This window comes from Gossypium hirsutum, chromosome D12 (genome assembly GCF_007990345.1).
Source record: "Gossypium hirsutum isolate 1008001.06 chromosome D12, Gossypium_hirsutum_v2.1, whole genome shotgun sequence".
Classification (NCBI taxonomy): Eukaryota; Viridiplantae; Streptophyta; class Magnoliopsida; order Malvales; family Malvaceae; genus Gossypium; species Gossypium hirsutum.
In genome coordinates, this window is record NC_053448.1 from 46,108,618 (window position 1) to 46,128,898 (window position 20,281).

At 33.4% G+C, this 20,281-nt stretch overlaps 3 protein-coding genes, 1 long non-coding RNA gene and 1 pseudogene across 8 annotated transcripts; 2 read left to right on the forward strand and 3 right to left on the reverse strand.

Moving 5' to 3' along the window:
* The first annotated feature begins 295 nt into the window (after positions 1–295).
* On the forward strand, positions 296–1,267 carry LOC107946169 (transcription factor bHLH162). Its single transcript, XM_016880388.2, has 3 exons — positions 296–488; positions 573–902; positions 988–1,267. The coding sequence occupies exons 1-3, from the start codon at positions 327–329 to the stop codon at positions 1,132–1,134; spliced, it is 639 nt and encodes a 212-aa protein (XP_016735877.1). The 5' UTR covers positions 296–326; the 3' UTR covers positions 1,135–1,267.
* A 2,440-nt stretch (positions 1,268–3,707) lies between these two features.
* Positions 3,708–5,263, reverse strand: LOC121224150 (uncharacterized). Its single transcript, XR_005921697.1, has 2 exons — positions 4,253–5,263; positions 3,708–4,127 (listed from the first exon to the last, which is right to left on the reverse strand). It is a non-coding gene; the product is annotated as an uncharacterized lncRNA (long non-coding RNA).
* A 1,643-nt stretch (positions 5,264–6,906) lies between these two features.
* On the forward strand, positions 6,907–12,640 carry LOC107946170 (switch 2). The gene is made up of 8 exons (XM_016880390.2): positions 6,907–7,499; positions 7,630–7,736; positions 8,310–9,237; positions 9,747–9,994; positions 10,702–10,828; positions 10,907–11,182; positions 11,415–11,685; positions 11,980–12,640. The coding sequence occupies exons 1-8, from the start codon at positions 7,101–7,103 to the stop codon at positions 12,279–12,281; spliced, it is 2,658 nt and encodes an 885-aa protein (XP_016735879.2). The 5' UTR covers positions 6,907–7,100; the 3' UTR covers positions 12,282–12,640.
* A 1,224-nt stretch (positions 12,641–13,864) lies between these two features.
* On the reverse strand, positions 13,865–16,312 carry LOC107946172 (polyadenylate-binding protein-interacting protein 5). 5 transcript variants are annotated; one of them, XM_041106888.1, is made up of 4 exons: positions 16,140–16,293; positions 15,939–16,020; positions 14,960–15,354; positions 13,865–14,195 (listed from the first exon to the last, which is right to left on the reverse strand). In XM_041106888.1, exons 3-4 carry the CDS (start codon positions 15,344–15,346, stop codon positions 14,031–14,033), a joined length of 552 nt encoding a protein of 183 aa, XP_040962822.1. In that variant the 5' UTR covers positions 15,347–15,354; positions 15,939–16,020; positions 16,140–16,293; the 3' UTR covers positions 13,865–14,030. The 5 variants fall into 5 exon arrangements, with proteins under 5 accessions (XP_040962822.1, XP_040962821.1, XP_040962823.1 ...); XM_041106887.1 differs by having other exon boundaries at positions 14,960–15,367; XM_041106889.1 differs by having other exon boundaries at positions 14,960–15,367; positions 15,939–16,043.
* A 1,203-nt stretch (positions 16,313–17,515) lies between these two features.
* Positions 17,516–20,124, reverse strand: LOC107946173 (GDP-Man:Man(3)GlcNAc(2)-PP-Dol alpha-1,2-mannosyltransferase-like; annotated as a pseudogene).
* Positions 20,125–20,281: the final 157 nt, after the last annotated feature.

Below are 20,281 nucleotides of genomic sequence, written 5' to 3' on the forward strand. Positions count from 1 at the left end.
AATTTTATTAGTATATTTGAGTCAAATTAAAATCATTATTTTTATATTAAACTTTTAAAATGTAATCATATCTTTAACTAGAGTTAAAAAAGGCACCATGTTAGATAACAATAAACCCGACAAGAAGGCTGTGACGTAACACAAGTGACAGCACCGGCGTGTTCTCATATTTCTTACTCTTTGCTTCCGTCATCTGTCGTAATCGAAGTTTCGGCGCTTTCCACTTCTTGTTCACCCCATTCGGTAATCGCTAGCCACGACTGTTGTGTGTGTATGTATATAAAACAGCATAACACAGCTTAGTGCGTATACCAAGGGAACTTGAAATGGAATACTTGACTCATAATTTGGGTGGGAATAAGGGAATGAAAAGGTCTCGTTGTTCTTCAGCTAAGGTTGAGAGGAAGATCATTGAGAAAAACAGGAGAAATCATATGAAGAATTTGTACTCCATGCTCAATTCTCTACTCCCCCATCAAAATTCCAAGGTATGTTTTTCTTTTTTGGGGCTTAATATGCTAATTGCAGGAGTACTTTCAGTTTTCATTTCAATGGGGATATGCTAATTGCAGGAGCCATTGTCACTACCTGATCAAGTAGATGAAGCTGTGAAATACATAAAGAGGCTGCAAACAAAGTTGAAGGAATCTAGGGAGAGAAAGGAAAGCCTAATGGGAAGAACGAGATCCTACAGATGCACCCACAGTAATGATAGTACTAAACCTGCTGAAATTAGGATTAACGAAAAGGGTTCAGCTATGGAGGTGGCTTTGATGACAGGGCCCAGCAGTCAGTACATGTTTTATGAGATGATCCGCATATTTCATGAAGATGGAGCTCATGTACTGAGCGCCAATTTCTGGGTTGTTGGGAATACAATTTTCCACATTGTTCATGCTGAGGTAATTAACCCACCTCTGCTCTTCAATTCCAATTTCAATTTTTTTTTTTAAATCTTGGAATTAAAATTTTCATTGTTGGACGCAGATTGGAGAATTTGGTGTAGCGAAAATAATAAAGGAGAAATTGAACAAGTTTGTGAATGAAGACAGGTGCAGGGAAGAGGAACTTGAACAAGAGCTATATTGGGACTACGAAATCCCTCCCGAAACGTGGAATCTCCATGTCATGTGATTCACGTTTCTCAATCTAGCTGCTTCTATGCCCCGCTAGGCTGCTTGCTGGTGTAATATTGCCTTTATTTGTTTCCATTATCTGGTGTCAGCCATTCCTTCAGTAATGGAACAATCATAAGTGGACTTCGAAACTTTCCAATTGTTTATTGAGAGTAAGGGACTAAGAGTAAAGCTGGATGAAATTTATTTAATGCTTTTCTTTAATTTCATCTTTTTGGTATATTGACAATTAACGTTAGTCTAATTTCCCTAAGTTTCAAACTTAAAAAGAAAATTAAGTTTTTGCCAACAACATAAACCAATAATTAAGGGGTTTTTTTTAGCATTCCTAAGGTTTAAGTCTCTTCCCAGCTTGACTTTATAAAAAAAATTTATGATCAAATGAGTTGAGATTATAGATGTCCATGGCCAAGTGAGGTTCAGGCTACGCCCTAACAAAATTTTAAGTTTGGGTTCATTCCAGTCCGAAAAATGGGTCTAAATTTTGTCCAAGCTCGGCTCGGATAAATATGTTAGTACCTGAACTGTAACATCCTCAAACCCCTTTGTAGTAAATAATATGAGATAAAATCTTAGCAAAAAAATATAAGATAAAAAAAACGAAAGTTGCAAGATATCAAAAGAAAGTTAAATTAAGAAGCAAGAAATAAGTATAAATATGGAAAAGTTTTGTGGCATAAATTGTAAACATGCGAAAAGTTGTGGCATAAGTAAATATGCAAAAAGTTTTGTGGCATAAGTATAAATATGGAAAAGTTGAAGTGAAAGGTTAATAGTGCAAATATCTTAAAGGTAGAAGGATCTAGAAATTAAGGGAAATGGATGAATAAGGACCAAATTGAATAAGCGAAAAAAGTATAAGGGACTAAATTATAATTTTACCAAATTAAGTGATGATTCAATGATGAAATTTTAAAAGATCATAAAGGGCAAAATAATCAATTAGAAATAGAGAGAAATCTATAAGGCAATGATGATATTGGAGATATTTTGATGACATTTTATAATTATTTAATTAGATAAATATTACTTTATTAATATTTTAATGAGATATTTTATTAATATTTTATTATAAATAGCTAGTATAAAAGGAGAGAAAGATGAAGAAAAAAAAAGTAGGATCCTCCCATCTTTCCAACGCGAGTGAGGGGGAGAGAAGAAGAAAATTTTGCTTTCTCTACAATTTGGTCCTTCCACAAAAAATCCACCATTTTTACCTAGAATTTAAAGGAATTTTCATAACCACCAAGAGAGAAAAGTGATAAGAAGACTATGGAGAACAAGAAAATCACATTGGATTCAATAAAATGGAAGCTGGAGGAGAGAGAAAATCAAGTTAAAGTTTGAAATCAATAGGACAAGGTAAGAACATCAAGATTTCAATACATTTTTAAGCTTGATATTATTGAAAAAGTATGAAAATGATGTTAAAGTAGAGTTTTCTTATATAGGATTTTATGTTCTTAATATGGTAGTGAAAGAAAATAAGAAGAAGTGATGGGAAATATTGTAGAGAAAGGAAAGGAGGGTGTTATAAACTTGGTTATCAACATTTTGCACTAAAACAGTTTTGGACAGTAGCAGTAGTCTGACTTTGAAGAATAGGAAAAAATTTAAAGAATTTATTGTATTAATTGGAATAAGTAAAAATTTTGAAATTTTTACCGTAAAAATTTCATCGAGTCTAGTTTCAAGAATAAAAAGCGGGTCCTAATTTTGAATCCTATAAGCCTAGATATGAATAATTTAGTGACTAACACTCAAATGGACAACCTTGATAAGAGTATTGTGTAATTAGAAGAAAAAAAACCCTTAATTAATGTCACACATAGGCATATAATATGTTAAGAGGAAAAGATTTATGTATATAAAAAAACATATATTAAGGATGTGGAATGGAGAGGAGGAGGAGGCAAAATAATAGAAGAGTGATAATACTAAGGAATTGTTGCAAATAATAGACTTGAAAATACATAAAATAAATTCAAATGCTTTGTTGAGGTACTAAGTGATTTTCATAAAATGATTTAATGAAGTCCTAATTAATATATTGACATTAGTAATGGTATGTAAAAAAATATAAATTGTATTTGTAAGTATGAATCCTCTAATGGACTTATTTGTAAAACTTTAATAATTGTGTCAATTTTATAAGCCTTGCTATTTCTGATTGAATATCATGTTATATCATGTGGATTTGAAACCACAAATACTTAAATCTAAATGATTTGCTATGTGAAATGAGTTGAATTGATTGAATTTTGAGCTTTAAAAAGGGACTTGGATGTTGAAAACTTAAAATACAGTAAAACATGGGAAATAGAATTCTTGACACGATGACGGAGGAACCACACCGTGAAGTCAATTTGTGAAGTCTTAACAAGGAACCCCCGACGTCGCGATGTCACCCCTAAATTTTGAAAGCCTTTCACTCTAGTCCCTATTCCTCTTTAGACTATTTTAAAGGTTGCAATAAACTCATATAAAACTCGAAAATGATACTAAGGCATATCAAAAGCTTAAATTGATCAAGGTGATTAATATAAGTATTCAAAATGAAACAAATTTGACTGTCCTTGCTTTGGCAACAAATGTAGCATTCCGATATATTGACCTAGTGATCAGGTAAGGTATAGGAGTGTTACACGAACCCAGCTTAACACGTCCATATTAAAAAATTGTGCATTATTTTTGTATATATAAAAATTAAAAACATAATACATCAAAAACACTAAAAATATTAAAATAAATGTATCCCAACAAATAGAAAATAAATTTAAAAAGTTTCTATACTTATAACACTAAGATAGGACTTAAAAATATATATGTCAACTTCCGATAACAATGAGGACCGCGATGCTTGTCCGGTCGATGGTCGTAATTCCAAAAAAGTTCGGTTTAAGGGAAAAGAAGGGAATAACGTCGAAATGCTAGTTGGCCCGATGTCGTCACCATCTGTCTCCCGGAAAGATTTGTTATTGAGGAATTTTGCTAAATCAACGGAAAGAGCAGGGGAAAAAAATAAGGAACATTTTAACCTCGAAGAAAAAGATTTCTCTATGACCATAGTTAATGGAATACTCGCGATTGATTTTTCTGACCTGGTTAAGAATTACCTGTTGAAAGACATAGAAACCACCGTTGTGGTTAAACTTCTGGGGCGGAGCATTGGATACATTACTCTTCAGAATAGGGTTTCAAGTTTGTGGCAACCTTCTAAGTCTTTTCCAATTATGGATTGGAAAATGGCTATTTTTACGTAAAATTTCAAAGTAAAGAGGATTATAAGAAAATGCTTATTCAGGGTCCTTGGACCGTCTTCAATCAATATCTCATGTGACCTAGATCTGACTACCAAGACTTCTCGGATATTTGTACAATAAGAAGATTCTTAAGGAGATTGGCGGAATGATAGGGAGGGTAGCGAAGCTTGATTTTAACATCAACAAGGGGTTGAGGGGACAATTTTCGTCAATCTGGATAAGCCTCTAATTTCTCAAATTTTGGTTAACGGAAAAACACAGAGAGTAGAGTATGAGTCTTTACCGATCGTTTTCTTTTCATGCGGGAGACATGGCCATGTTAAGGATTTGTGCTCCTTCTCTGCCGGTACTAAGGGTAACGCCGGAGAAAAAGAGGGATCAATGGAGACCAAGCCTATAACTGAAGATTCGATGAAGGAGGCGACAGAGTTTGGGCCTTGGATGATCGTTGACAGGTGGTCTCACCGTAATCTCAAATATTCGAGCAAATCAGTGGCTAAAATTCCTGGAAGTGAAGCAAATGGTTCAAGATTCAGGTCATTAGTTTTGATGGAAAAAGGAAATGGGGAATAAGAAGATTGTACGGCTGATTTAACGAGGATCAATTTTAAGAAAGGAGATTTTTTCAAGATACTTAAATGTGTTAATAAAAGGAAAGGGGCCAAAGATTTAGATCCGGTTATTGAAGTAGAAGAGTTGGACAATGCGGGTCATGGTTGTAGGTCTGGGCCTGGGGATTAATCTAAGAAGTTGGGTTCAGATTTTATGGGAATTGGGTCGATTGTGGGGACTGAAGTGGACCAAAACTTAGCTGCAGAAGGAGGCGTTAATGCTGGTAAAGGGGCTATTAATACCAGGTCAGTTTCAAGGGGTTTAGGCCAACTCGATGGCAGCCATAAAATAAATAATGCCTCTTCAGGCCCAGTTGAAAAGTCTCTCTTGCCCATTCATAATTTCAATTATTATTTGTCGAGTAATAATTTAAGCCTTTAATAAAATACTTTTTGTAGAATATTAATAGATATTTCAACTCATTGTTTTTTATTACGAAAAAAATGAAACATTACATTAGCTCATAAATCATGAAACGAATTAGATCTCTCTATATTTATGAAAGAAAGAATAAATTTTTTTTTATTCTTTATTGTTTCTTTTGGTTCCTATTCTGCTTTCGAATATGATAAAACCACGAATGGGGGCTTAAACTATAAAATGGTAAAGGATTATTTTGTTCCTGGTAGTCATTACTTTAATTGGTAGATAGGAGGATACTCTAGACCGAAATCATAGGGAGTACTGCCTAGTCATTTCTACGAATTTAAAGCCCCAATTAGTATTATTTTTATGTTATCCAGAAGTCTCTTTTTATATAATTTACATAATCTCCATTACCAATCCTTTATGTATTTTGGTGTTCCTAACCATCCACTTGTTTTTTGTTCAATCCCTCATTTGTTTAGCAATACATGTATGGGAATCCATATAAAGGCCAGTGAAAACTCTATTCGATTTTTTATGTATGATTTGATTTCTTGTGCACTGCCCCTTATAATTAATTGGTTTTCGAATATAAAAAAATATTGTCTTGTATTGGTCCATAACCTGACTTAGGTAAATCCATGAACTCAATTCGTTTATTCTTTTCTATACGTTTTCTTTCACTTAACTCTTGTACATAGGAAATGAAATTCTATTTTTTTATCCAATTTATTGAGAATTTATAAATTACTTTCTTTCACTCATATATAACTATCTAATTTAATTTATCAACCGGTGATTATCTTACAATAAATGATATTTACTACTTTCTTTCACTCATATATAATTATCTAATTTAGTTTTTCAACCAATGGTATTTCCTAGAATTACAGTTGACAAAAAAAACTTTAATAACAAAAAACGCTTATCTACATTTGCCGTCTGCATGAGATATTTCTTTTTTAATGTTGCATAAGACTTTTCTTTAAAATTCTCATAAAACAAAATTCATCAACTTAAACTTCCTCTTCAATTTCTTTTTATGAATTTTAAATTTTATTATTATTTTCACTCAAATAAATAATTTTATTTTAAAAAATTTAAAAGACTTCTTCAAATCATTTATCCAAATTATATTCTGATTTCTTTTTCTTTTTTGATAATAAAAAAGTTATGTCAAGAAACATAAAAAGTAAAAAAAAAAAATAGAGAATCAATATTTGTTTAATGTTTTTTTAAAGAATAAGTACGGGATATTTCTATACATATAATACATAGAGAAATCTTGAAGGGTTTAAAAACAATTTTTTTCTCATTTTCTCTCACTTTATCTATTTTTATTTAATTTTTAAAAAAGAGTTTCAATTTTTATCATTTTATATATAATTAAGAGTAAATTGGTAAAGTATAAAAATTGAGAACTAAAATTATTATCCTAAATAATTTTGAAAACATTAAGGATTAAATTATAATATTATTTTAGTTGAATGAAGAAAATGAAACTTAATGGTTTAGTTTACACCGGTTATTAATCATCGTCATGCATGTTAGCCGGTAGGGAAGTTAGGAAATCCCAATCTGGAGAGGCGGTCGCCGTTAGGGGCGGTTGCCTATATTTCATAAATTTAAATTATTGCCTGTTTCTCCAATTCAATTAAACGTAGTTAAATGTGAGATCTGGGGAAAAAACAACGGTTTTCCCCAAACGCCCGCAAGAGCCCCCATGTCACTACTCCGCTCTTTTAAAGAAACACTAAAACCCTGTTGCAATTCATCCTCATTTTCACAACCTTCCTTATCCCAACAACCACCTCTACCATCTGTAATAAACCAGAGGAAACCCCCCAAATCTTCGCTTTCGCGCCAGCTTCAACGCCTTGAACACGACTATCTCCCTTCTACACATGAGTCCCATTTCGGAAACCCTAAATTCTCCTTGCCCCAACTCAAAAAAAATGCTCATATGCATGGACAACAGGACGACGATGACCACCAAGAAGAGGCTGAGGAGGAAGAAGTAAAAGAATTTGGGAGAGCCGAATTGAGTCGGGTTCAGTTTGAGGATACGGGTCCTTACGAGCCGTTGGTATTGTCTTCCGATGGAGAATTTCCAATTATACAGGTCATTATTTTTATAATTTAATTGCTTTTGTGGGAACGTTTTATTTTCCTTCGAGAGTTGTTGCAGTAAGTTAAAGTTGCTATTTTGTTTTGGTTAATTGGTTGGTTTTTATACTCTTTGGTTGTGACAGGTGCCTGCATATATTAACTGTCGGTTGCTTGCCCATCAAAGAGAGGGAGTCAAGTTTTTATACATGTTATACAAGAGCAACCATGGGGGCATTCTTGGTGATGATATGTGAATACTTTAATCCAATATTTTCACTCTTTATGTTATTACTAAATTGTATATCAATTTGTTTTCAAAGAATACTTGTTGGTTTGTTCATGGTCGGAATGCTTCTCTTTTTTAAGGATTGTAGTGATTTTTATATATTAATATTTATTAGTCGCTTATAGCCTCTGTAATGGAACCCACGTTTTCACCTCATCTTGTTGTTTTTCAGTTTTAAATTCTTACCTGCGCAGTCTTCTAACAAGTATGGCATTCTATGTTAAAAGGACCTGCTTATGCTTATGTCATGAATGTGAGTGGTATCATGAACCAAGAAATAGTCCTTTGCAGAGGAATGTACTAAGTGACAACTTAGAACACTTGTTTGACCACCTTAGGTCCTTCATTTCCATGTCATAGCATCTTTTTTACTTACCCATGCAAGTGTTTTTTGGTGGTTCCTCTTCTTTTCTTTATTTATTCTTTCTGATTTTTTACTGTTTCTGCGGGCCTTATATTGTGTGTATTTGTTTAGGTGCACCATCTTTCAATAGGAACAATGGTTCCCTTTTCACCTTTTTAAAATAATTAATGCAGGGGACTTGGCAAGACAATCCAGACAATCGCATTTCTCGCTGCTGTATATGGAAAAGACGAGGAATATGGTGACTCCAGAGTACTGAAGGAAAACCAGATTGGACAGAAAGGACCTGTATTAATAATCTGTCCCACTTCTGTCATCTGCAATTGGAAGTGTGAATTCTCCAGATGGGCACCCTTTAATGTCTCTCTTTACCATGGGTCAAGCTGTGAACTCATTCTTGAGAAGCTACAAGCTAATGGAGTTGAAGTTCTGGTTACCAGTTTTGACACATTCAGAATTCATGGAAATCTTTTGTCAGAGATCAAGTGGGAGATTGTGGTCGTTGATGAAGCCCACCGCCTGAAAAATGAAAAATCAAAATTCTATTCAGCATGTTTAGAAATTAAGACTCGCAGACGTATTGGTCTTACAGGAACCATCATGCAGAACAAAATTATGGAACTCTTTAATCTCTTTGACTGGGCTGCTCCTGGATCCTTGGGAACAAGGGAACATTTTCGGGAGTTTTATGATGAACCCCTCAAACATGGCCAGAGGGCAACTGCTCCTGAAAGATTTGTTCGGGTTGCTGGTGAGCGTAAACAGCACCTGGTTGCAGTCCTTCATAAATATATGTTAAGAAGGACGAAAGAGGAGACTATTGGACAACTTATGTTGGGAAAGGAAGATAATGTTGTCTTTTGCGCCATGAGTGAATTGCAAAAACGGGTATATCAGAGAATGTTGCAGCTGCCAGACGTTCAATGTCTTATTAACAAGGACCTGCCTTGTAGCTGTGGAAGCCCTCTTGCTCAAGTAGAATGTTGCAAGAGGATTGTGCCTAAAGGAATTATATGGCCTTACCTTCACAGGGGCAGCCCAGAGGGTTGTGATTCATGCCCTTTCTGCCTTGTCCTTCCTTGCCTTGTCAAGCTGCAACAGGTCATTGACTTCCTACTCTTCTTCATCTCTTTATTTTTTTACCCTCATAATTTTTAATGTTGATCCTTAAATAAAAATTCTTAGGTTCATTTAGGCACTCTAGAAACATCTCCAACTCATTGTTTGAGACAAGAACACCTGCCACATCAGTGCAATTCTGGATCCCTTTGACTAAAAAAGCATACCAGTTCTATTTAACTGATGCATTTTCCTGCAAATTCCATTTAGTGTGGTAAAAGACTAGGAAATTTTTGTTTTACGGGTATCTCACAGATTTATTCTCATATAAGCTATCCCTATTATTGCATTGATTTCAGATTAAACACTATGAGCATTGCATTACTCAAAAAATAGTCATTATTAAAGAAAATATTGTGTGACACGTTATATTATCTATATTGAGCATTTGATATTTAATAGTGTGTATTTTTTTGCATAAGCTTTTGAGCAGAAGTCTTGTTGTGTGGTTGGGGATCTGTCTTGTGCTTACTTTTGTACCTTCACTGCAGATTAGCAATCACTTGGAGCTTATTAAGCCTAATCCTAGGGATGAACCAGATAAACAAAGAAAAGATGCAGAATTTGCCTCTGCTGTCTTTGGTTCAGATATTGATATAGTGGGAGGGAATGCCCCAAGTAAAAGCTTTATGGATTTAAGTGACACTAGATATTGTGGAAAGATGAGGGCCTTGGAAAAGTTAATGTCCTCATGGGCGTTGATGGGTGACAAAATCCTTCTTTTTAGCTACTCTGTCAGGTAATATTCTTATTTCATACTTCGGTGCTTTGGTATTTTACATATTTTGAATTATCAGATTACTAGGCCATGAAACCTGGACCTCTATGGCCATATCTTGTGCTTACTTGCTATGCTAGCCAGATTTAAAACGTTGTGAAATACTTTCAGATTGGCCAAATTCCTCGCATCTATGCATGCATTTCCTGAATATGTTTTTTCACTTTTATTTAATAGAAAGTATATAAGAAAACATTTTCCAACATCAATACCAGGAAAAGGATTTATTAATATTTGTTCTGTACTCCCTGCTTCTTCTTTCTCTTTTTTTCAATTGAATTGAGTCCAGATCACCTGTCAAAACTGTTCCATCTACGATGTTGTAAAAAGTTGCAGAGACCGGAAACTCTCATCGGATTTTAGTATTTCATCTCCAAAATTGGGACTGAATCTAAACTTTAGTTAAAAGTAATTTAATAATTCAATGAGGAGGTCAAAGAATAGCTTGTATAATAAGCTAAGCTTGTTATCATTTTAATCAAGTATATGAAATGGACTTTTTTCTTTCAATTTTTGGTGTTACAAGTTTGCTACTTCATAGCAAAACTGTTCTCATATAGGGCAGAGTTAGGTTCTTGAAGATTGAAGTGTGAATGATGTATTGTGTAGCTATTTTGTCACTTGCACCAATCTTCTCCTTTTTGTTTATTGCATTGAACAATTTTCAGGATGCTTGATATATTGGAGAAGTTTCTTATACGGAAAGGCTTTTGCTTTTCGAGACTTGATGGATCTACTCCTACTAATATGCGCCAATCTCTTGTTGACGAGTTTAACTCAAGTCCAAGCAAACAAGTATTTTTCGAATTAATTTGAACCATAGTGGCTTCTAATTTGAATTTCCATATCATTTTGATTCTTGTTTGGTTTCAGGTGTTCCTTATATCAACTCGAGCTGGTGGACTTGGATTGAATCTTGTAAGTGCTAATCGTGTTGTTATATTTGATCCAAATTGGAACCCTGCCCAAGATTTACAGGCCCAGGACAGATCATTTCGTTTTGGACAGAGGCGGCATGTTGTGGTTTTCCGCCTTCTTGCAGCTGGTTCCCTTGAAGAACTTGTATATTCACGTCAGGTGTATAAACAGCAGCTGTCGAACATTGCTGTATCTGGGAAAATGGAAAAAAGATACTTTGAAGGCGTTCAGGTATAGATGTGGGAATTTTTTAGTCATGGCTAAACTACTCTCTTAGTTATCTGAGTATGTTTTAGGTCTACCTGTATGCTGTTGCAAGTTACCTCATCAACAAAATCCATTTGATAGACTAAGTGAAGCATATATTGAACTTGTGGCTGGATTTCAGATGTGAAATGGTCTCAGTCATCCTTTCTGAGTTCGGAGCTCTCTACATTCCATGTAACATCCATCTTGTTTTCAGGACTGCAAGGAATTTCAAGGCGAGCTTTTTGGAATCTGCAATCTGTTTCGCGATCTTTCAGATAAGCTTTTCACAAGTGAAATTCTTGAATTACATGAAAAGCAAGGGCAACAGCACACAGAACACCATAGTGATAAGCAGGAGCTAACCAGTCTAGGCTCCCTTCCAACTCCGGCAGAAGGAAGTGAAACATTTTCTTCAGTGTCCAAGAATTTGCATCCTAGTGATATAGAGATTGCTGCTACTGATAAACCAGTTCTTGAGGACTTAGGTATGTTCATTTTGCTATGAATGTTTTCCTCTCCTTTGTTTGTGTTTACATTTAGTCAATGGCCTAGTGTTCCATTTGTATTTTTTTTATATCATTCTTTTCACGTGGCAAAGAGACAAAAGCTGAACTGGTTATATATATTTTTGAGTTGACATGCAATTTGACTTTCTGTTCTGTATTGTTTTAACAAGCCAACTGAAAAAATGTGCTGTAGCATATGTTTGTTCAAATTGATGGGGAGAGAGAGCTCTTAAATCAACTGACTCTAGAAGATCTCATTCTCTTTATCTTCAGGTATCTTGTATGCCCATCGTAATGAAGATATTGTCAACAGTAGACCTGGGATACAACAGAAAATAATAGTCCTTACTGGCGATAATAACCCGAGAATAGACACAAATGCTTCATGGAAGAGGAAAACAGATGGGGAGGAAAATGTTGTCTCAACCAGAGACAGGAAAAAGATTCAGTATGGTCGGCTGGCGCAGTTCAAGGGCATGGGAGTGGTTGAGTTTAGTAAGTGGGTACTCTCTGCAACTCCTTCAGATAGGGAGAGTTTGCTTCGGAACTACAAAAGAAGAAAAAAGGAGGCATGAAATGATTGAACTGAGTGTTGGTAAGCCCAATCACGAACTTGTAAAGAAACAGATTGTCCAAACTCTGGATTTCTTTTAACCCTTTTTTAAGTGATAGGTCTAACCCGATCTGTGTATAGTACATCCGAAGTTTTTAGAATATGAACCCAGGTTTAATCTAATTAGTTGATATAGCCACCCTTTAAGTGGTGATATCTACTAAGTTTGGGACTCAAATCCCAGTATCTGTTGTCTTCGTTGTGCATTAAAGAATAGGTTTAGAAACGGCAGGGCTAGTTGTACAACTGGCGTGGCCAACAAGAATGTAGATGTATATTATGTTGAATAATGTATTTACTTCACCTGTAATTTTTCCATCACATGCTGCTTTTATTATTATTGTGATAGTTTTTTATTAAATGACTAATATACTTTTTATTAAATGGTTATTATTATTTTAATTATCTTTTTATCTTTTCATATTTTTATATAGTTTTTAAATAAAAAAATTAAAAAATAACATGTCTAAAGATTGAACCCATGTTTAATTACATCAATAGTCATTCTAAGTAAACAAAGAAATATTTTTAACATAAAATGTTTTTTTTTACTAAATTTGTGTTTCTATATTGTTTATTAAGGGTGCGTTTGGTTCGCTGTATTGGATTAGAGGTGTATTGGATTAGAGCTGTATTGGATTAGAGGTGTAATAGCAAATCAACTGTTTGGTTGAATGTAATGGAATAGAGGCGTAATAGTAATCTTGTGTTTGGTTGAATGGAATAGAGATGTAATAACATAATGGAAAAAACTAAAATGACTAGAATACCCTTAGCATAAATTTGTTTTGGTAAATGATTATTGTTATTATTATTTAAATTTTAATAAGATTATTATTATCAATAATAAATAATTTAATCATATTTAAAAATAATTATTTTTAAATATATTTTAATTAAAATATATAATTTAATAAAATTCTTAATAATTAGCAGAAATTTGTTTTGGTAAATTATTATTGTTATTGTTATTTAAATTTTAATAAGATTATTAATATCAATAATAAATATTTTAATCATATTTAAACATAATTATTATTAAATATATTATAATTAATATTCTTATATTAAGAGATCTCCAAACACTATGAAAATATCTCAATCTAAGAATGTTTGATCCTATCCAAAAAGTCGTTGCAAGTCGACTGATTTTCCAAATTTGAAAATTGATAGATTCGGTGAATAAAATTTAATAAATTTCACCTAATTTGTGCATATATCACAAACTATGTAAAAAGATCAATTGTTAACAATAAAAATAATCAGACAATTACATGTAATGTACCACGTGTACCTCATGCCGACATATAAAGACCGGTTTTAATTATAAAAATGGATGAAATTTTTAACAAAAAGATTAGTTTGCTCTTTAATCTTACGTACACGAACTAATTTGCCCATTCTTTTAGTAGAAAGCAAAATACAATTTTACTTCTAATATAAGTTATTATATTATATAGAGAAAATGAACCCCTAGCAAAGGCATAAACAAAACAAATACTCTTCCATCGCCAAACAAATGTAGAAAAAGTTGAGCGACTAAACAAATGTTACAGCATACAACTACACATCCAATGTTAAACCCTTCAAGTGTTAAAAGCAAAGTACTACATTTCTCAACCTTGAAGAAGAACCCTACTTGTGTACACTTCTTATCCACTGAGAGATACAACTAAAACTAGAAACACTGAAACCCCTTTGATTATGTCAGTCAGGAGGTAACAGCTGATTCTGTAGAGCCTGATGAAGACGCGCCGGTTTCACCTGCCACATTCTTCAGTTTAAGAGTACCACAGTTTGCTGAAGAGATAAATTCAGAGATATCACCGATATCCAATGTGTCGGGAAGAGTGTCAGAGGACTCAACAGTGTACATCTAACAAAGAGAACTATCCAATGTACATGAATACTGAAATAAGGGCAAAAAGGTGCATTTTTTAATCCCAACCATAAACTAATTCAAGAATCAAAATCACAAATACTCCAGAAATCACTTCCAATGAAACCAAAGAAAGAACTTGCCGTACAATGAGTAAACAAGAAGCAAGCAGCATGAGGAAAACATCCTATCCCCAATATTCAAATTAGCATACATTATTAATGGCATTATAGAATAGGTAAATTTCCAAACAAATTATATGAACAAGATAACACAAAAAATATATAAATGATAATAAAACATCTAGAAGGTATAATACGATCCATAAGAACAAAATATGTGGGGAAATCATTGACATAAATCAATGTATAAAATCATATGAAAGTTCAAAAGGTGGGAGACAAAAACAGGTGGAAAAATCTCTATCATTTGCACAGGGAGGATTAAAACAAATGAAGAAAAACCATGGTTATGCTGAAATAGGCCTGAATGCAGACTAACATCCTTAACTCTTTGATGTCATACAGTTAAAAACAAGTGAAATATGTTACCCACAACATCAGAAAATTATTCATAAATTCAATTACTTCACTACTAGCACTTTCATAGAGGGACACTTGGAAATCTGCAGGATGGAACAGCAAGAGGAGCTAATAATATAGGAAACATTCGAGATGAAAATAATATAGAAAACGAATCCAGCAAGACCACTCAGACAATCAAGTTATATAAATTATAAAATAAAGATAGGCAAAATTTACCTCAAGTTGGTTCAGCATGTCAATAGTGGCTTCTAAGTCTCCATTATTAGCCATGTAGACATCCAGAACAGAGTCATTGGACAAACCGGGGAACATCATGCGAAGATACTCCAAATCCATGTCGAATTCCTCATCCATAATCTGCTCGCCACTCATTTCACCCTGATTTTGCATCAAAGAACCATGACCAGGGTCGCTTTTCAGTGCAACCAGGTGGTTTCCAATGCCAGGGATTGCAGATTCAAGTGAAGCATTGCTACGTGAGGAAGGATCAAACCAAGCAGACTCATTTCTAGCCTTAATATCTTTAGCTATGGAACCCTCCCTTTTGGCAAGTGGTATGTATGATGCTGCACAGGGAATCAACGAAGAAACCTCTGGCTTCATTCTCTTTGCTGGAGAAGAATACTAATCATTTTAGCCCCCCATAACATAAAACACAAATTAAATTAGATTACTAGGCAAAATCATTCATTTTTTAAAAGAACAATCCAGAAAAATGAAAATCTAATAGCAAAAACAACATACTGAACGAAAATGAATATGAGCAAGTCTAATCCTAACAAGATAAAAACACACATAGAAAAAGAAAAAAATGATTGTAAATTGGAATAAACTGTGACTTTTCTTGCATTGATAGGATCATTCTGGATTTCTGTTTAACATGCAACTAAGCATTGAAAACCTGTAACGCAATTAGAACAAAATAAACTCCATGTACACAAGTTGCTGTTCTTCAAATAATCATAACAATAATCATCTAATAACGAAGTAGATAACTCAATTATTCAAAAAGAATGAAGAAGTGGAAAATTACCAATCACAAGGTGGAAAAAATTATTGGAATGTTCTAAATTGAATTTTATCAAGAAAGTAAGGAAAATTCCCTTTAAACTTTCAGGTCTTTGATTCCATGAGGGCCGTAAAGATCAACCAATGAGAAAACAACCAAAATCAAAGATTAGTAAGAAATTTTTACCGAAAATTAAAGCAAAAACTCCAGCAAAAGAGAAGAAGAAACAAAAGATTCCGTGTTTCGATGAAGTTTATATGATCAGGCCCTGAAAGTGCAATGAAGAAGACACTAACAAGACAGCCATTAAAACTCAGTACAGAGAGAAGAAGAGAGTTAGAACAATTACAGGATAATTGAGAGCAAAAGAGAGTTAGAAACCTTTACCTTTCAGTAGCAGTAACCTGGAAACCCATCAATTGAGAGCAATCGAAGGAGTGACACAGAGAAAAAGAAAAGAAAAAGGTCGACTGGTTGAGAAGGCAAAACGAAAGAGTGACTGGTTGTAAAGAAAAAAAAAAGAAGAGGTTGAGAGACAGAGGAAGAGGCGAAGGAATGGGAAAGCCAATCGGGAGGCAAAGGTAGAACGAAGGTAGAACGAAGGAAGATGCGACGGAATGGGGAAGCCAATTGGGAGGGTAAAACAGGGAGGGATTTGGATGCAGCACCTAATCTGAGCAAAAGGGCTGTATTACAAATCGGTGGTTTTCACCGATTAGATCTGTATTGTATTACACGGGTATTAGAAGCACATTCAACCAAACGAAGGACTAAAGATGTATTAGGTGGGGCCACCGATTAGGGGTGTATGCCAATACACCTAACTAAACATAGTGTAAGGGCACGTTTGGTTCGCTGTATTAGATTAGAGGTGTATTAGATTAGAGGTGTAATAGAATAGATGTGTAATAGCAAATCAACTGTTTGGTTGAATGTAATGGAATAGAGGCGTAATAGTAAAACTGTGTTTAGTTGAATGTAATAGAGGTGTAATAGCATAATGGAGAAAACTAAAATGACCAGAATACCCTTAGCATAAATTTGTTTTGGTAAATGATTATTGTTATTATTATTTAAATTTTAATAAGATTATTTATTATCAAAAATAAATAATTTAATCATATTTAAACATAATTATTATTTAATATATTTTAATTAAAATATATAATTTAATAAAATTCTTAATAATTAGCAGAAATTTGTTTTGGTAAATTATTTTATTTAAATTTTAATAAGATTATTAATATCAATAATAAATAATTTAATCATATTTAAACATAATTATTATTAAATATATTTTAATTAAAATATATAATTTAATAAAATTCTTAATAATTAATATTCTTATATGAATTTACTCAAATCATAATATATGATACTGTAAAATATAAATTAAAATAATAATTATTAAATATATTATAATTAAAATATATAATTTAATAAAATTCTTAATAATTAATAGTCTTATATGAATTTACTCAAATCATAATATATGATACTATAAAAGAAAATTTGAAATAATTAATATTAAATATATTTTAATTAAAATATATGATTTAATAAAATTTAAAATAATTATAACTAATAAATTATATTTTATGAATTTGTATAATTTAAAATAATAATTATTACATATAATTTAATTATTACATATAAAATTAGTTTAATTAAGGTAACCTAAGTTTAAAACAAATAAAATAAAGAATGAGGATTTGGTTTAGTGTATTAAGTATATCTATTTTGTTGACAAATCTAAACTAAGCTTTTTCTAAGAACTAGATCGAAAGGGTGAAGAACCCCAATAAACAAGAACAAGTATAACTATTGTTTTCTATGTCACTGTGATCTTCTAATGCAATCCTATAACTAGGAAGAACCGCATATAATTGGTCGGATTGCGGCTTTGAGATCATCGTAAAATCTTTGCTCCGAAAATCTGCTAGCTCTTCTCCTTGCTGCTGTAGCTATCTTGAGTCTTTCAGACTCGGGCATCTTCACGATTTTCAGGACTGCATCTGCATATTCTTCTACATTTTGAGCAAGAAATCCTGTTTGTGTCCATCTTCATCTAAAACAATGTCCATTTTCGGGCCAGCAGAATTATGAGCTGAGGGGAGTCGAGCAAAATGAATATCATTTTAAAAACATTTTTAAAATGGAAAACAAAAGTAGCTCGAATCAAAAATTATAATATCAGTTGCCATGCTAGCTCACCTATAGGTATGGCTCCTGCAGCCATGTACTCTACAACACTAATGCAAACTGTAAACTGGTAAGAAATCACAGCCATGTACTCCTGCAGCCATGTACTCCTGCAGCTCCTGAGTTAAAAAAAATCAAACTGTAAAGAGTTTCTAGAACTAATCAAGGTTCCAAAACTGAAACACCGGAACCATTAAAAATTTAGCTTGAAGGTCTATGTAAGTATGTGCACCTTCTCGGGACGAAATTGTGCAACAGATATGATTTTTGGAGTTTCCACCGACCTTTCCAAAGGAAGTGCCTGTTTCAGATGTAAACTGGTAAGAAATCACAGATGAATGACACTAAAAAATATAAAATGCACTATGATTGGTGATGAATAACAAGAAACAGAACCTAAAGTCCTGAAGTATCACAAGGTGGATAAACTCGCTTAATGCAGTTAGGAATACCCCAAAGCTTCTCGATGTGAGACTGAGTCCATGAAGAGTTGACCATTACAAGATGTGCACAAGATCCCACCATTACAAAATGTGTTTGGAATGACTTGTTAAATAGACTTGTTGTATATACTTGTTGGCATAAATTGTGAGACAAAAATGTATGAACAAATCCAAGAACAATACTCAGTCTTAATGTTCCCCAAACCCCTAATTCATATATAGATCTAAGCTATTAGGGGGAAATCCTAGTCTTACAATGTTTGTGGCATTTGTTTCAGATACATAACCATCCTTGTCGAGCATGATTGCATCATTGGCATTCGCATTATTCCCTTCTATCTGCATTGGACCACACAAATCATTTTTTTCCCAAGAGATAGTTTAACAAAAATGCATATCTGGCATTAGTCTGAGAAACATAATCTCCACCATAACACAGGAAAATATGCAGGTCATATCATCCATCATGGTTTACACCCTTAACCCAAACAAAACAAAAATATCCAAGCCTAGAGAGAAAGGTCTACTGAAGTTTTCAGGTAAGAAAATCAGAAACTAAATACAGTTGTTATCTTGCGAAATTTGATTAATCAGTTGATGATACTGTCAGAAGCATTTAAAGATAGTAAGCCGTCAAATTGAGAACAATACTTGCTCGAATAGCATGAAAGAATGAAAACAGCATTCAAATCATAGATCAGATATTAGAACATCATCTACTCTCAGCTTTATCGTAAAATCAAATGAAAGTCCTGCATTGGACAACCTTTGCGAGTATGTTATTAGAACATATTTTTTATGCTTCATGATTAAAGATTTTGCGTGATCATTCATACACAACAATCAGTGTTCATTTATCAGTGGGTTTGTAATTTGTTTACTACTCTTTGTTTAACACAACTTGCATGGCAGATAGGTAAGACCAAAGTTTTCCTTAGAGCTGGGGTTTATTGAGAAGGAAAAAGACTGGGGATGGAGAAATGCATTTTTATTGTATTTAACAGTAGAGAAGCACCGCACTGCACAATTTCTTAAGGGTGGGGGTGTCGGATTTTCTTTTAAACAGAAATTATTTCGATAGAACAGATTTCATAACTCACATCCTATTATCAGCCCAATATATACATATTACTGCTCATAATATCTCCAACTTTATCATGATTATTCAATTAAATTTTTTTTTAAAATAAACAATCGATTCAACTATCAGAAATAAACAACCGATGCTTCTCATGCAATGAAGATGATGATTTATAACCCTCTCTAATCATGCTTCAGAAAAGACAAGCAAATCAGCATGCAAAGCACCCACAATCCAAGGCAAAGACAGAAAACTAAAATGAAAAGTTCATCCATACCTCACGCCAAGATCGAGAGAACCTAATGAAGCAGTGGCTTTCAAACGTGCTGCAACAAATGAAAGGGAAAAAACGATCGACAGAGAAAATCGATAAAGGCAGACGAGGAGAAATTATGAGGACAGAAGAGGAGAGGGTCGGGTAGGGAGGGAGGGTAAAACAGAGAGTTGGGAAGGGAAGCCGGACGTAATGTGTAATACGCGATTTGAGAAGGGATTAGAAAAGCAGAGAATTTGGGGATTAGGTCGGGATTGTATTACGCGCGTAATACCTATTACAGTGAACCAAACGCCGGAATAGGAGCGTAATGTAATAGGCGCGTAATCAGGGCGTAATGGATTAGCTAATACACTGAACCAAACACACTGTAGGTGTTTTACTGAGTTGGCATTATGGTTACTAACTCAATTAGAAAAATTACAAAAATACTTTCTATAATTAAGATAAATTATATTATTTGAGAATAATTTAGTCTTTTTATTTAAAAAAACCAATAAAAATATTTATATGATGTAATTTAAACTTA